This window comes from Perissodus microlepis, chromosome 13 (assembly GCF_051167445.1).
Source record: "Perissodus microlepis isolate ML-2025 ecotype Zambia chromosome 13, ASM5116744v1, whole genome shotgun sequence".
In the NCBI taxonomy this organism is placed as follows: Eukaryota; Metazoa; Chordata; class Actinopteri; order Cichliformes; family Cichlidae; genus Perissodus; species Perissodus microlepis.
In genome coordinates this window covers 15829250-15846231 of record NC_140473.1, presented here as the reverse complement: position 1 = coordinate 15846231, position 16982 = coordinate 15829250, and the positions used below count along the sequence as shown (strand labels likewise).

The 16982-nt window shown below is 40.8% G+C and overlaps 3 protein-coding genes across 3 annotated transcripts; 1 reads left to right on the top strand and 2 right to left on the bottom strand.

Moving 5' to 3' along the window:
• Window positions 1–15: 15 nt before the first annotated feature.
• LOC146374929 (phosphoglycerate mutase 1-like) lies at window positions 16–4852 on the bottom strand. The gene is made up of 4 exons (XM_084949587.1): window positions 4558–4852; window positions 3612–3886; window positions 2839–3019; window positions 16–1232 (listed from the first exon to the last, which is right to left on the bottom strand). Exons 1-4 carry the CDS (start codon window positions 4694–4696, stop codon window positions 1063–1065), a joined length of 765 nt encoding a protein of 254 aa, XP_084805713.1. The 5' UTR covers window positions 4697–4852; the 3' UTR covers window positions 16–1062.
• Window positions 4853–10741: 5889 nt separating this feature from the next.
• On the bottom strand, window positions 10742–12724 carry marveld1 (MARVEL domain containing 1). The gene has a single exon (XM_084948922.1). It carries the CDS (start codon window positions 11982–11984, stop codon window positions 11499–11501), a length of 486 nt encoding a protein of 161 aa, XP_084805048.1. The 5' UTR covers window positions 11985–12724; the 3' UTR covers window positions 10742–11498.
• A 52-nt stretch (window positions 12725–12776) lies between these two features.
• Window positions 12777–16215, top strand: LOC146374927 (uncharacterized). The gene is made up of 3 exons (XM_084948920.1): window positions 12777–13152; window positions 14257–14620; window positions 14704–16215. Exons 2-3 carry the CDS (start codon window positions 14271–14273, stop codon window positions 14957–14959), a joined length of 606 nt encoding a protein of 201 aa, XP_084805046.1. The 5' UTR covers window positions 12777–13152; window positions 14257–14270; the 3' UTR covers window positions 14960–16215.
• Window positions 16216–16982: the final 767 nt, after the last annotated feature.

Below are 16982 nucleotides of genomic sequence, written 5' to 3'. Positions count from 1 at the left end.
TAACAAGTGCAATGATAAATGTAGACCTTTTATCTTTATTCCTATGATTCATTTGTCACAATATCATTGTCTAAACAGTGGTTTGATCAAATGTACGGTGCAAAACACACAGCATAGCACCATTCAAAATGTCAACAAATAACACAGACAGCAACAACATAGAAGGAGACAGCATATATTTCAATCATAGACAAGCAAAATAAGAGAAAAGGACTGTTAGCCTTTCCTTATCATCCCATCCTGCTCTCAAGAGATTGTAAAATTACATCCTGTTATTAGTGAAAAGCATGAAATTAATGACCTAGAAAATAACTTTTGTACACTTTGGTGGTACTATTTATGTAAAAAAATACAGCAAATCTTTTAAATTTTAAATTAATTTCTAATATCCTACAATATCCCAGTATCCTAGGTCACCCAGAGAAATAACAATGCCATCTAAACAGGTATAATTTCTTAACCGCTGCCAGTCTCTCACCAAAATAAAGTAGCAGTATTGTATGTGAGGCAAACAGAGACCTCATCTCTTCATGTAAATAGTATTGCTAACCTTGGAATTGCCTGCAGCATAAAATGGATACATGGATTTTAGTCTTTCCTCTGCTTTTTTACTATTTAAAGGTATTCAAATATCACAGCCATTTGCTTAATGATGTCACAGCCAAAGACTTGTTTCATGTAACAACAAAAACAAAGTGTTATAATTCTGTCATTAGTGAAAAAGGACATAAATTACATATTCTAGTTATTGTCTTTTTTGACGGCATTGCTAATTCTCTTTCAATACTTGCACTGTAAAGGTTATAATATAAGATTATAATGTAATATTTAGGCAAAAATATTTACAATCTCTTGAAAGTTATGCCCTCCATGGCTCTAATGTTTATCAGTCATTTACTGTCTACTGCTCCCCTGTACTGTACAAACAGACAGCAAACTACAGTATATTCATCACATATTACAACTCAAAATAAATCAGAATTTAGAGGAAACACTAATCTAAGGCCAGCTGTTAGGGACAACCTGTTCCATCGAACACAAAGGGAGCTTTCATGGTGTTTTTCACTTCTTGACCTTTCCCTGAGCAGCAACGGCCTCCATGGCTTTGCGTACAGTCTCCTCGTCTCCAAGGAATTGCATTGGCTTCACTGGCTTCAGGTTTTTGTCGAGCTCATAAAGGATAGGGATCCCTGTTGGCAGGTTCAGCTCCATGATGTCTTCATCTGACATTCCTACAAAAAGAACAGACAAAATGTCATTTTGTACAGATATACTGCAATTGCTGACAGAGTGATTGACTACAGGGTACTCCCCAGTTCTCTGTATAACCATATCCTGTTTTGTTTTGTTTTTTTCCTCTAGCCTAGGCTTTTAGCTATAGCTATATTCCCTCATTAATGTCTGTTTATTTTATCTTTCGGTCCTTAGGAGCTTATAATAACCAACTAGCCAAGTAGAACACCCTTTTGTTTGGAAGGGGGGCCTTAACTTCTTCACCCTTGATGCCTAGGAGGGACCCTTAATTTGCTTTTCTTTTCTTTCATATTTAAAGCCATCCTACAGAACAAAATAGAATAGGTTCGTGAGGGTGCTCTCTACCAATATGGCCTACCAGGGCTTGAACAAACCCTAACCTATTGTAAAGATCGTCAAAGCACATCTTAACTGATATATAGTGAAGTGTCAAAACTCATCATCAAAGGTACATGGGGAGGAAAGGAGCTAAAATGAAGTGCAGAGACAGTCTAAATAACAGGGATGGCGTCTGTGCTGAAAATGTAAAGCTAATGAAGAAGTACCTTAACTTTAAAATGACTGTAACTGCATAACTGTTTATGCTAAAGACAAAATTCAAATGATTGTGGAAAGAAGAAAAGACAAGCTTTACGGGGATATTTAATGTATTATGGTATCATAGTGGATTCACAAGGCTATGCTGTCTGAGCACAAACAAACAAACAAAAAAAGAAAAAACAGGTCCACCTAGAGTTTACCATGTGAACTTCACATCACCTTTCCTCTCAAGCATTTGGGCTAGAGAGAAAATTCAACTGTTCCTAAGAAACATTTTGTATGAATCTTGGTCAATAAATGGTTAAACGTGCATTCTTCTGAAGGAGGAGGAGGAGGGGGGGTGCCCCTATGCTTACAAAAAAGACTTATGTTTACTTATGTTTCAGTAAACACTTTCTTGATGTGTTTCTGGGCTCAGTCGCTAGTTTCAAGCAAATACATAAACATAACATATAAAGTCCATTTATAAATTATGGTCATTATTAGAGTAGGAACGTAAAAGACACTCAGGCTTGTCAAACAGAAGTAACTAGCCAGTGAGTGTGACTTTTCACACTTTGATCCTCAGATGGCAACATTGAAAATGCTCAGCTCAAGCCTTTATAAAAGGATCTTCACAGAACAATGACAGTGGAAAACGTCACAGTGGCTGTTTTATATCGTACATGATGGGTGTTCCAGACAGAGAGTCAGTAGAGGTGATTAAGCAGTGAACAGTCTGAGAAAATAATGTGTTTTTTGAACATTAAAGCATGAATATATATTTGTGAACCTACCAAGTCAAATTCTGAATTTTAAAACATTTCCATGTGACTCATACTTTTGCATCAGATTTCCGCCGTAACTTACACTATAACCAGAACCCCATTTTAACCCTGCGCTGCAACCTTCTACATGACCTTCCAAGAAATGTAACTACAAGCATACTACGACAGGAATTGCTTGAAAGGTTGTGGTGTAGGGATAAAAGGAGTTTCTGGTTACATCACCAGTTAGGATGTAGATTTCTTGCAGAAGTCTAAGTGAAGCTTTAGTGTTACTCACCCTCCAAGTGCTTGACGATCCCTCTCAGACTGTTTCCATGGGCGGCGATCAGCACCCGCTTTCCCTGCTTGATCTGAGGGGCGATCTCCTCGTTCCAGAAGGGCAGCGCCCGTGCAATGGTGTCCTTAAGGCTCTCACAGGAAGGAAGCTGGTCGTCAGTCAGGTCTGCATAACGACGATCCTGCAAACATGACAACTTCATTGTGCAAACTACATAACAGAACAAAATAAACGAGATAGCATCTTAAGCTTTATTTTACCCCCACCCAAAAAACCCACATGTTTTTTTTTTATATTACATTTCAAAAATAGAAAGGAAGACATGAGAAATTTGTTTCTACCTTGACTTGAACTTTGAACCTGAACGCAGAAGAACTCTTTCAGTCATACATTAACTCACACTGAACTTAGTATTAGGCAATAGCATTAAGGCTCCTACTGGCAAATAGTAACCTAATACGTCTCTGTGGTGGCCATGCTTGATTTTTGCACTGTTGAGGTATTTAAGCTAAGTATACTGGAGACAAAAAGATTGAGACACATGAGATTAAATCCACTATTTTCTCTCTAAACACTCGTGCCATTTCTGCTGATTTCTCTCATAAAGCTGGTTAGGCCTGAATTCAGAGATATGTTCAAGTCGTGGCTCATTTTTGTTAAGTTTGTTTGGAGATACTTGATTAAGAAAGTCAATATGTACAAAACCATTGTTTCTCTCGGACATCAGCAAAGTTCATTGATTGTGTTCATGCACTGCCAATATGATATCTTACCTTGCTGATGATAGTATAGTAGTCGTGGTCTGGACCCATGGGAGGAGGTGGGATATCAAATGAGCGCCTCCAGACCTTCACCTGAGCCTCTCCGTGCTTGGCAGCAGTCTCTGCCTTATTTAGCCCCGTCAGGCCTCCGTAGTGACGCTCGTTGAGCCGCCATGTCCGATGAACAGGCACCCACATCTGGTCAATGCTGTCCAAAACCAGCCACAGTGTCCTGATGGCCCGCTTCAGCACGGAGGTGTAGCAAATGTCAAACTCAAAGCTAGCATCTGTGAGATTCATAGAGTGTGAGACACTGGAGGTTTTTTTTTTTGTCTGGTAAAATTTATATTTCTTGCATAGTTGTGTAGTTATTACATTTCTTCACTCTGCTGTCTATGAATAACACCTGGAATAATGCCAATGATGGTATAGAGAGGGATAAGCCTGTATCTCAGGCCTTGCAGAAATTACATTTAGGATTGCTCAGAGCTCAAGGTGATGTCTCCAATATGCTTCTGCAGTCAAAAACCTCAACCTCATAATAAAAGGTATGGTGTATATAACAATGAAAAGCATCTAATTATAACACAATGACCGCTGTTTGGTATGACTGCACGGAAAAATGACTTGACTATTTTGGTTGGGGCTCAGAAGTCTAGCTATTATTGAGCCGTAACAAAATTAGGTCTTCTGATTGAAGCTGGGTGAAAGAGCCAGTTGCATGAACATTTAACTAAATACATTACTTTGAAGGGTTTTTTTTCCTCTTTGCTCTGCAGGCCTTTATTATTTCTGTTGCAATGCAGCCACATAAAAGCATCGCCTCAGCACGTCTGCACACGGTCAGGGGGCGGTATATGACCCGATGCGCTCAGAGTATGCGGTTATGCAATTGCTAGTTGCCGAGAAAGTGATACCACACGGAATGAAGGAAGACTTCACATCGGTTCGTTCTCACCTTTTAGGGCCTGTCCTCCTCTCTTCGCCTCCTTTTCACCTGTTTCGCTCAGATCTGCATCAAACCACCCACAGAAGCGATTCTCCTGGTTCCAGTTGCTCTCTCCGTGACGAATCAGCACTAATTTGTAGGCTGCCATGAGTGATACAGATGTCTCAGCCGATTGCTTCCGTCAATGAAAACTAGTTAGTTTAAGTATTTTTTGAAGGATGCTGAGGATGCTGAATCTATACCCCCCAACTCCAGAGACATAGACGACTCCACTTGCTGCTGTCAAATCGTTTTATCCCTTGGATTGGCTACTCCCCCACTTCCTGGTTTTCAGAACCAATGAGGCTCAGCAGAATGATGTTTATCAACCAATGGGCGAGGTGGGAGTGAACGGTGGAGAATCTCTGACCTTCATGTTGTACATTGTACTCTATTGATTTTCTTTAGGCTGTTTTCTTTTCAACAGTATCTATCTATCTATCTATCTATCTATCTATCTATCTATCTATCTATCTATCTATGTGGCGATTAGTTAATACTTTACAATACATATTTTATATTTGAAATATGAATATATTTATATTATATTTTATGGGTATAGTGTAAGAAAGCAGCATGTAAGAAAGGTAAAGAAGTTAATTCTCTAATGGACATTTGCATTTGTATTAATCCAGTTGTATCTCTATTTTACCTGTTTGTGCTTTGCCTATAAAACATTTAACTGTTGCTACTGCTTACTGAAATGGCTATTATACATTTAAAATCTATTTCTATCAATACCCGTTTCATATTTTATTTTTTCCTTGGACTCTATTAGAAGTATTGCATAATTTGTTGAGCTGGCTTCTCATTGGTTGCATTTCACAAACAGAAAGTTTGAACAGCAGTTGGATAGAGATGCTATGCTACTGAGTGCCTGGCAACCAAATTAGTAACAGCCCCCCTTATTTTCCAGCAGAGATGACAGAGATTATTTGTATATATGATGACTTTATTATTTGTTCATCTGTAATATGAACACCCACTTCATTAATTGGTATAATTTTTCATGATAGGAAATAAAGAAAAGCTTAACGGTTCCCTTTAAAGTGTGGGGAAATGACCAGGATCACCCCTGTGACACTGAAATGTAGCAGTTGTGTATTTATAGAGAGATTCTTAAGAACTAAAAGGTTAAGTAACCGCGTTTGTAAAAAAAGAGCAAAATAAAACAACAAAAAGGAGCTGATATGAGAGACGGGTTGTGTGACATACTGAATAAAATCTCATGAATAACAAATAAAATCAGAATCTAAGTAATGTCTGACTTATCTGGCAAGCCTAAACGTCCGGTGAAGAAACTTCACTTTTGTCCAGCTTCAGATTTAATATCAAATGTTTCACTGCAAACCTGACGAAACACAGTATATTTATAGTCGTATACTCCGCTTTTGTGCAAATCCTGATAACCAGCCATTTGTGACGGTGTTTCAAAGAGTTCCTTATCATGTCTGGAGTCTTGGGTGCCAAGAGTTGGATGTTCAGTCAAGTTGAGAAATCAGTGACACTCAGCAGTCACTGGTTCTTTCAAGTTTTTATTTAATACATTGCTGCATCAATGTTTCTCCTCTTCATTTCATTACAACCATATGTTACAACTAGAATTGTTAGACTTGGATCAGTAAATGGGACTTTTCCCCTTCATCCACTGTTACATCTTACTTTTGACAGATATTTTGCTACATTTTTTTAAAGCAAAGTCTTTATAAGTGGTAAACAAATGTTGGTATTTTGATTGTGTTTTTAATCTTCTGGTCATGCTCTAGATCTAAACTAATCCAATTTAAAATGGCCTTTGCATTACTTCTTAGAAATTTCCAGTGAAGCTAGTCAGCCCCAAGAATGGTCCTCTTTGCTAAATATGGACTTGTGTGTTCAGATGTTATCTTTTATAATACTGCAATACTACTAAGTATTCAGTGGGCAAATTGAGGAACAGCATTTTTTGTGCATGTGAAGAGTGTCTGAAAGCTGATTTACTGGAACAAGCCTCTGATGAGTCAATGAAAACCACATGGATATCATCAAAAACCTTCAGTGTAAAGAGAACTCAAGAAAACTGATCTTTTGTAGAAGAATAAGTAGTTCAACTGATGAACAAGAAATAGTACATATCTGTAATATTTCTCTTAATGTCTCTTAATAGTCTTGAAAAGGACAAATGAGAGTAATACACTGACTCGCCACTTCATTAATTACACCTTGCTACTGCAGGGCTGGACCCCCTTTGCCATTGACAACAGTCAAACAATCCATTGTCCCACTGCAACCCTCTCATGACTCTCAGTGGCTGTGGATGGGACAGCTATGAGAAATACTCATTTGAATGCTTTGTCCCAATTGTGCCTCCTTGTGGGTAAAATTAGTCCTTTCTTGCAGTCGCTGAGGATGCCTGGATCATAGCAAGAATTTGTAACAGTGTGTGAAAAGTTGTGCGTTACACATAGATTTTAGACATGTAGAGATTTGTGGTGCAGTTGAATCCATTAGAAACAAGTCTATGTGTGAAAATCTAAAGTTTAAAAGTAAAACAAATACCATTTCTTTTTTTCTTGTGTCATGTCCTCAGGCACATTTGTTTTAAACACATTGAGGGGATATGGGTTGAAAGAGCTATTTGCTGTTTTTCCTTACAACAGCAGTGTGATGTAACAAAAAGTGTTTGGATCTCTTTGTGTGAAGACTGTGCTTGGGTAAACTTGAGCTGGGAAACAGTTCAGAGCCATGCGAGCTATTAACAAGGACTCCATGATCCACGCTCGGAAGGAATGTTTGTTTTACATCCCAGAGTGCGTCTGTGTACACAGCACATAAAGAGTTTTGGGGCACAGGAAAAATAATCATCTTTGACATTAAGTTTTAATGACGAATGAATGAAGGGTGAATAATGTAAGTTGGAAATAAGAATCATTAAATGTCAGACAGAAAATTTGCCATTTTATCCACCCAGTGACGCAAAAAACTTCACCACACCCTCCCCTTTTTCCTGACACATTCACTCTGTAACACACTCAACATCTTGACTAAGGACTGGCAGACTGAGGAGGGAAGCTGTGGTATTTTCAAGGCTATAAATAGCAATTATCCTTTCCCACCACTCGCTGGCATTCCCTTCGCACAACACATGAACACTGCGAACATTCAGAAATTGTCTGGGCAAAAACTGCTGTAACAGATATAAGAATAAGAAATCCCAGTTACCATAGGAAACCAGAAACTGAAACATCACTGGCAAACAAACCTTCCATGCCCAGAACACTGTGCTGATTCATGCCTTACACAGACAGGAAATGTCAATCTCAGATTCTTCCTGGGAATTCAAAGACGTTTTTTGTACATCTTCCCCTTTCACATTTTACTTCCCCCCCCCTGCTCATTCACTTGTTCAGTTGGCCTCCATTTGGTTTGTCAGCCCCTCTTTCCCTCTCTGCAGTGGTGGAATGTACGTCTCAGCACTTGCCGATTAAAATGTGCTTAACAGGGCACGGCTGTGTGCTTTTGTCAGTGTTTTCATGTTTCATCTGAGTACACGTAACCTCCCCAAGTGAGACAGGATGTCTGCCAACAGGAAATAAAGAGCCAAACAAACTGATAGGACACACGGGTAGGACAGAACACTTCCAGTGGGAGTTACCCACCAAGAATTTGGGTCGCTAGGAACACAGAGGACCTCTTCCAGTCTTGGAGTTGGCTCTTACTGCTAAAAAATACAGTGTCATAGGCCACCAGGTCTGGTTGGTGAGAATGCTTTGCCAAATCATCTACTGGGATGAAGATCAGGACTAGGCTCAGTAAAAAGAGAAAGATGTGGTTTTAAAGTGAATGTTTCTTAAATGTGAACATTTCCATTTGAATAATGCTGAGCATGTATAAATCCCAAAATGTTCAAAAGATGGATGCATGTTTATTTCAAGTCTGTCTTAAAATTATACAGAAGGTATTTCGATCACTTTTTATGTTCTCGGTTCCTCTTGTCCATAATCATCCTGACCAGATGTCAATGTAAGGCATCAGGGACAGAATTTCAATCAATTTTTTAAAATCACTCATCATATGATTATATGTTTCCTCCCATATTAGAGGAAACAGCTCTACTCACCGCTTTTGTGGACAGGAAGCAACAAAACTGCTTCCACTGCACGTGTGGAATTTTCAAAATAAGAAAATGTCTCCAAATGAAAATCAAAGAGAGGTGATACAGTTCCAAATGGTGTGCTGTTCCTTTTAAATTTATCCAGACTGAGCCTCCTGTTCATCTAACCTGTTAAATACTGTACGTCTGGCAGTATAAATTTTTGTTTCTAAACAACAACAAAAAACAAGACAGTCTTGAATTTGGTCACAGTGATTTAATTACAACCATAAGACATAGTCATGTCATTGTTATCCATTTTTGGCCTCATTGTTAGATCAATAAAGTTTTTCTGTGACATCAGTCCACGGCTGCAGTTTGTAACAGGGTGCTGTGCTTCCAAGGAGAGGCAGAGGAACTCTTTATAACTTGGTTGCTTGCAAAAGGGTGGGAGAGCGCACGCAGGCATACAGGAAACGTCTCTTTGGTCAACTTGCCAGAAAAAATATCACACAGTTGGCACTCCAGGGTATGGTCTGACTCTATATGTACTATGTGTCTGGGTTTTCTTTTCGCCCCTTGTAGCAAACAAAAAACCCCTAAAACAACAACCTCGCCCTTGTTGCACCAACACCAGTAAGTTTCCAGTCTCGCTACCTGTAATTAAATGGGTTCATTGTTTGGACAATCGATGTAATGTTTATGAAATAAACTCACAATGAACTCATTCACAAAACACAAGATCTTTAAACTGTGGTCAGTTAATAACGAGGGGCCTGTAAATGTGGTCAAATTTAAAGGTTTAAATGTGGAGACTCCTTTTCTGGCCTTAACTGTGAGCGTCCACCGTCACCGTGAGTCATCCAAAACTTGAACTGACTCTCCGTGGGTACTTTCAGTATCAAACCGAAACCATGGCTTCGGTTTGATACTGCTTTGTTTAAAGTGGGCTGTTGTGTGCCGTCTCCATTTGGTTGTATACAACAGTGCTTTCCCACAGGCGCCGACACGTGGACAGGACGACACTCCTGATCTCAGAGGGGGAAGGGAGGGGTGCATGTGTGTGTGTGTGCGTGTGTGGAAGGGGGGCTCCTTCCCTCCTTTAGAAGCACTAGATTTATATCCTGATGCTCCAGCTGGTTAATGTTAACCCTTTCACTCCTGAAATTCTGGCAACAGATGTTTCCCAGAATCAAAAACATTTTTTTCCAGCTCCTTTTCAGATAATAATTGTACTGCTGATCTATATTCCATTAACTGCATGGCTGTTGCCTTTATTCTGGCACTTGATGCTAAAATTTGGAGCGGTAATAATACAACATTTCATCCTTGCGCTCCTCTCCAAGAAAAACTCATCATGGTTTGTTGCCAGTATGCAAGGCAAAAAACTAAAGTCCAAAAAAGGAAAAGTCTGTGTGTGTGTGTTTTTTAACTACATATCAGCAATGAGGATGCAGCATATCAGTACAAATCAGCCTCTTTTGAATAAAGGTGGCCAAAAAGTTGCCAGAATGTAGTTTTAGGTGCTGTTCAAGCAACTTGTCTGCAGCATGTTTTTAGGAACTGTATGCTGACTGGAATATATGAGACATCAAATCATCTTCTAACTCATTGGGCTTTATTTTCATTGGCTGAATGTTAGCCCACCTCCAGAACCCCAACAGACTGTTCCGGTAAGAACAAGCCTCTTCCCAGATTATTGTTCACGCGAGACTAAACACACTCAGACATTTTTTGCAAAGTAGGATAACTCCCAGACAACTCTATCCTACAGCGCATGCATTTTGTTTGCGCCCCTTCGAATGAGTCATTTTACTTCAAGAAGCACAAAGGTCTAAGGTTTGATGTCTTTCATGTGGTTTTGTGGCGTAGCATGTAAATGATCCCTGCTGATTGGCCGACGCTTTAATCTCCTGAAAGGAAGTTCCATTGCTGTTCAGCTCTAATTATGTGTTTCATTTAAAAAAGAAAAAAAAAGTGCTGTGCGGTGCTGTGTGTGCTCTTCGCCCGGTTTTGTCTCCAGATTTAATTAAAACAATGTCCTGAAGCAGCTTATCTGAAAGCACTGATACACGATCACAATGAAAGAAAGAGCTCACTGACTGACTAGTCTTTATTATAAAAGCCTATTTTTTGCTCTTTGGATTTTTACACAATGAACTGTTGATAAAAGTTTTTGTTCATCATACACACTTTAGCACCAGTCACATCTGTGTTGTGGAGTTGTTGTTATCACCTTGTTGTTGAGTATACAGCATTCGGACAGAAGGCACTGATTTAAAAACAAACAAACAAACAAACAAACAAACAAACAAACAAACAAACAGATTTTTCAGTCCAACCTTTTAGTAAAAAATAAGTAAACATAAAAATATATTTAAAAAGGTAATGAAAATAAACCCCCGTTAAAACAACTGTAGCAATTCTATTTAAAAAAAAAGAAGTTTAAGGTGGACTGTTAACCAGTATCAATAGTAATCTGCAAAATGTAGGCTATGTTAAGGCCATTTCACTGTTACCACTAAATATACTGCTAGACCACAATAACAAGTCCATACATTAATATTATAAGAGTCTTCATAACTACATAGGCTATTGTTGAGCTTAACAAGGAGCCAACACACGGCACTTAGCCACCATACCAACAGGTCTCTTTCATGTTAGTAACCATTAAACACACACCGAGAAAACGGTGGCCGATCCTGTTTCACCACCACCGTGGATTGTTAAGAGAGAGGAGAAAACAGAGATTAGAGTAACCGCTGAGTGAAATTACAGTGACGTTAACTATTCCTCATCTTGCCATGACCACCCTTAAGCTTCCACGCTGCTCAACAGTTCACCCTCTTTGACACTTTCTGCACGCTCCACAAATAACGGACAGGAGGTAAGCCAGCCAGCAGAAGCAGGCGAACACAGCGGCTGTCAGGTAGACTTTGTACAGACATGGATGCATGTACTGAGGCAAGTTGCAGAATGAGTTTCGATCGGTATTGTAGATCATGACGCCTATGGCCGGCAGGTAGAGCACCACGGCGACCACGTCGTGCGCCAGGTTGGTGCACGACCAGCGATCCCCTCCCAGCAAAGGCACGAGGTCCTGCTTGTCCAGCAGGGTGAGGAAGAAAAGGGCCAGGGTGAGGAGCCAAAAGAAGACAGCGACGAACAGCACGAAGTGGATAGACCCCCCGTATTTGTTGGCGGCGATGGTTACCCACAGGCAGGCTCCGAACACGATCTGCAGGATCCGCGTAATTCCCATAAAACTCCTGAGGAACTTCAGGATGTTCCCCCTCACCTGCGGCTGGGGAGGTTGGGGTGGCATCGTTCTCTCTCCTCCTCCGGTCACTCTCGGTCCACTTTTTCCCGAACAGGGCGGGTGCTTTTTTGCCAGCTGCAAACAGCTGGGGAAAAGATGGGCAAAGTGTGAAAATAAAAGGCCTGGAGGGCCGGGCTTCTGGTGGGACAAAAGCGGGTTAGTGTGGGGTTAAAAGGGAACTCTCTGTTCTTTCCACAGCTCCGGAGTTTTGAAATGATAAACCTTCTTGTGTGTTTCGTCTTTTCCGTTTTTCCTCCGTTGAATGTAGCATCTGTGTAGGGGGGCTGGGACATGGATAGGGGGTGGCCTGTAATTCAAAGCCTGCTCCTCCTTTGCTGGACTGAACGAACATTTCACCCATCCGCTGCTAGATTCCTCGTGTAGTTCCCCTTTTTATATACCAGTGTGACGGAATGTATAACATGCATGTACAAACATCAAACCTCGACGCTTCAACTTTAGAGCCAAGAAACTTTAGTTTCTTTCGGCTGAAAAATCCATGCCTCGATTCCAGGAGGAGACACACATCCCTTTGGGATTGCGTCAGGAAGGGCATCCGGTCTTAAAATCTGCCAGATCAAAATATAGGCTACCCGCTGTGCCAAGCCCTTGTTTAATAGGTGACCAGCGGGAAGCGCTTATTTTTCTTCTTTATTATCAAGATGTGGCATTTTTCTCCACTTTGCCTTTCCGCTCTAACATGCCATGATAATACACCGTCTGTTCGTACAGCACCAGTGTTTATGAGCCCCCTGCGTCACTGTGTTTACGTGTGTAAGGCGCAGGATTATCACATGTTGCTTCTTTCTCGCATAATTGACAGATGCTTCTTGTGCCAGCCAGGCTCATTGACGTCAATGGATTTCAGTGCGCACGCCCTACGTGGCCAATAGGCGGGACCAATGACATGTCCCACCCAGTCAAAGCGGGTATTGGTGGAGCGAAAACGTTGACCAAGCCCAGACAGGCTGGAGTAGAATATACTTCAGATCTTATTCGATTCGTTTGTGATTGACAACCAGACCGAGGACACTTACTGATCGCGGAGGCTGGACAAACCCGGTCCTGCAGCGGCTGGAGTAGTTTTGAGTGGAATAGGCACACCGATGAATACAAAGCAGAGAAAGAGAGAGATGCGATAGAAGAAAAGTGAACATTTCGGTGTCATCTCCGGGTAAGCAGAAGCTTTTTTATTGTCCACATGACTCTCATGAGATTCTTGTTTGCTGCCTTTTGCCCACAGGGCAGCGAACACAGCGCGGATTACTTTTTATTCTCTGCATGCATGTTGGTTTATTTTATTTTTATTTTTATTTTTTTTTAAAAAAACAAGGTTATTTCAAGGATCAACTGAACTTTTTCCAGAAGCGTTCATTTTGAAAGCGACCCGGTAGGTTGTCTGCACCAGTGATCCGCAGCTGTTTGTTATGCAAACAGTAAACGCAGCTAGGGGAATGAAAGGAGAAGTCAGTGACGTTTGGGTTGGTGTAACCTACTTTTAAAGCGAACGCTAAACAGCTCTGTAGATGTGCGACATTGCGTTAAAGCCGCACACCGCAGCGTCAGTGTTTGGATGTCATGCAAAGTAGCTTACAATGTGAATTCTTGTTTATAATTTGGCTGTGATGACACACACTCACAGAGCACAGGAAACTGTCCGAGGCTTCTACGGTTATGAAACATGTAGAACAAAACAGTTAATGTGTAACAGGGAAAGCAGACGTGGACCTTTTCAGAATGAAACTTGGTTCATAGAGTGTGGGGAATTTCCTTCCTGGGCAGGAGCTGATACATCTGAGACATTAATGTACATAAACAATGCTGGACTTAAACAGAACAAATGCAGGCTGGATTAAACAAGTAATTCTATTAGATGGATTACAGATGAAAGCTGTGCAGGAAAGCGGTAAGGACACCTTTATTGAGGTCACTGAAGTGAGTGCTGTGACCCATGATCAGTCATGACCTTGATGACTTATCTATCTGGTAGTATCCCACTCAGAAGCTCACTGTATGTGAAAGCAAGACAAGGTTACCATCTGCAGTCTAATGGGCTTTGACGTGCAGCCTGTCACTCACTTCCTAAAGAAGGATTATAGAATCAAACTTCAAGACTCACAGCTGACTGCCAGGTGCTTTGACAGCTGTAGATTTCCACATTGCATGACCGTTGTGTTGTTGTTGTTGTTGTTGTTGTTGTTGTTTTAAATCAAATATGAATTTAAGAACCTAAGCACCCTTCATGTCAGAGCTGAAACTCTCCGTTCCTTCTCCACAGCATAGACCCTGTGTATGCCACCTTTGCCTGTGTTTCTCTGGATGGATAGTGGACCCGCCTCACCTTCTTCCTCCATGTTGGCGGGCCGTTCCACATTGTGGCGTCTGTCTGAGAGGAGGAGCAGAAAGGCTGGGTCAGCGAACATTTTCAGCAATGTGAATCTGTGGCAGCTCCAGAGGCTCTTCAGGGCAGCAGGGGACCAGGATGCGGAGCAGAGGGCCCAGTTAATTTGGGGCCACGGAGATGAGGCTGAACTTGCTAAGGCCTTAATAGGACTGAGGGCCCGAAGCCACCACAAAGGGCTAAGGACTAATGGAAGGGATGCGTTGGGCACACACTGGCTGCGAGCCTTCAGCCACCTCAGGTAGAAACACTGCTAACCTAACACATATTCAAAAAACTCAACCTTTCAGTTACGTGAATCTGAAAGGAATTTTTGTCTCTCAGGATTGGGGAGAGCTCACCAAGCAGCCAGGGGAAAGATCCCAGCGAGGAGAGTGATTCTGAGGCAGGAGCACAGAGCAGTCCAGAGCCCCGAAGACACACCTCAGTAGGAACAGGAAGAGTAGCAGGGTCCTCAGTGGTACTAAATGAGAGCCAGGACCCTGCAATGACACCTGAGAAACCAGTCAGATCCAATTCAGTACTGAGAAGAGGAGGGGAGAACAAACCAGAGAGATACCTACACCGAATACTCCACTGACTTCACAGTCAAAACTGGAACGAGGTTGAAATATAACACAGGCACAGATAAGGCAGTGGCAGTTTTAGGTGGAACTAATAACGGAAACGTTTCTCATAATACCAAAGTGTCTTATTGGCAGGATCTGCCCTGTGGCACACCTGCACTACACATCCACTTTAACATTTCAGCACAAACCTGTGACTGGTTGAAGGTATCTCACACCTTTTTACAGTGAATGGCTCTCCATAACTGCCTTGTGTTTTCTTAAATGCATCCTACCAGCCACACTAACCAGGCACACTGACAATTTGTTATTGCTGATATGAGTTTAAGTGGTTTCCATTTAGAAATCAGTATCCGGACAACCCGTTATAAAACGATTTAACTATATTGCAAAGTCACACTTTCGGTACCACCAGAAGGCATATGTATTTCCATATTATATACTTTATGTATGCACACGTGTTTATATGTTTGTAATTTAGCTTGAAAATATGTTAATGTTCAAATTTTGTATTAACACTAACCAATGCTGGAAAAGGAAAATGTCACACAACCAAGATCAGGTGCATTTTACCCCCCATGTTCCGGAGTCATGAGTGTGGTACATTATACTACATTATAAATATTATGAAAAGTAGGAATAACACTGGACTCACGTCATTGTACAGAGTGAATGAGTCAAATGTTACATTGATTGAACTGCTCCACCAGTTTATCTTGTCCTTGGTTTGTGCTTCAATAAGCAGAGATAAGTATAGAATGCATAAGATGTTTATTAAGTCTGACAACATAGAAATTAGGTAAATAGAAAGAGGAAGGATGCTTGAGTGTCTAGATGGTGGAATAAAAGAGATTTAGAGATGCAGGTTGGATAATCAAAGGCTTAAAAGAGTGAATGAAGCATATACATTAAAAAGTAGCCACAGCAGACTGATTAGCTCACATGTAGCGCCACCAGAAACAAATCAAGAGGCACATTCTGAAGGGAGTGGTTAAGCAGATCAAAGCATAAATAATAGAATAAAGAGGAGGGATTCCCAGTGTATTGAATAGAATTTTCACCAAAGCTTCATTTGTTTAAAGTGTCAGGAAGTCAAAAATAATACATTTTGAGTGCAATGCTCACTGTGCAGGGAAAAGCAAACTTGAAAAAGCAGTGTTTAAGCTCACAGTGTGAAATCCCACTGTGCCGATGAATATAAAACCTTGTCAGATTGCTGGAAACTGAAATTGTCATTTTTGATTTTTAGTAATAAAGTCTTTGTATTTTCTCTCTTTGTGTATTTGTGAAAGCAGCGTTCACGACCTTCAGTCACTAGATGGCGCCAAAGTGTTTACTTTGTGGTTAAAGCGCCGTATTGAGCATGGTTATGTCGCTCATACTTTCATTGCATATTAAAATTTTCATGAACTTAAAGGTCAGACTAATTTTATTAGACAAACAGACAATCCTGTTTCTCCAGTCTTTAATAAGGAGTATCCAAGTGTTAGGGTAGCAGTCCTGGTGTGTACGTCTGTCTATGCTTCAGTTTATTTAAAAAAAATCTACGTCATTCATTTTCTCAACAATTTAAAAGAAGAAAGAAAAATTGACATGTGCCCATGAGACTTTTTTTTTTAAATCCATCCCACCACCCAGTGTCTTTGTGCTCACACAGATACCACAGAGTAGTACAGGAAGGACTTTATCTTCCAGATTGTGTGAAGGATCACATTTACTCTGTATCCACCAGATGTCCTCTTCGCCTCCATTTCCCCCCTAACTCCACCTGAGGCAAAACTGAGGCATCTACGGGGCTGCTTCATAGGAGCTGAAACCTCAGCTGACTCCTCAGTACAGAGAAAGCAGTCTGGCTCAGAGTTAATCCTCTCTTCGGTGAACTTCTCACCTTGTTGTGCTAAAATGAGCTTATTGCACGGAAAATTTTAGTGCCCATACAAGTTTTCTTAGCTTTTCATTTAGTACCTAAATCTTATGACTGTATAGGGAAGGTGTAATGATGATCCAGCATACAGCTGCCGTTAGATTTAGCGTTTA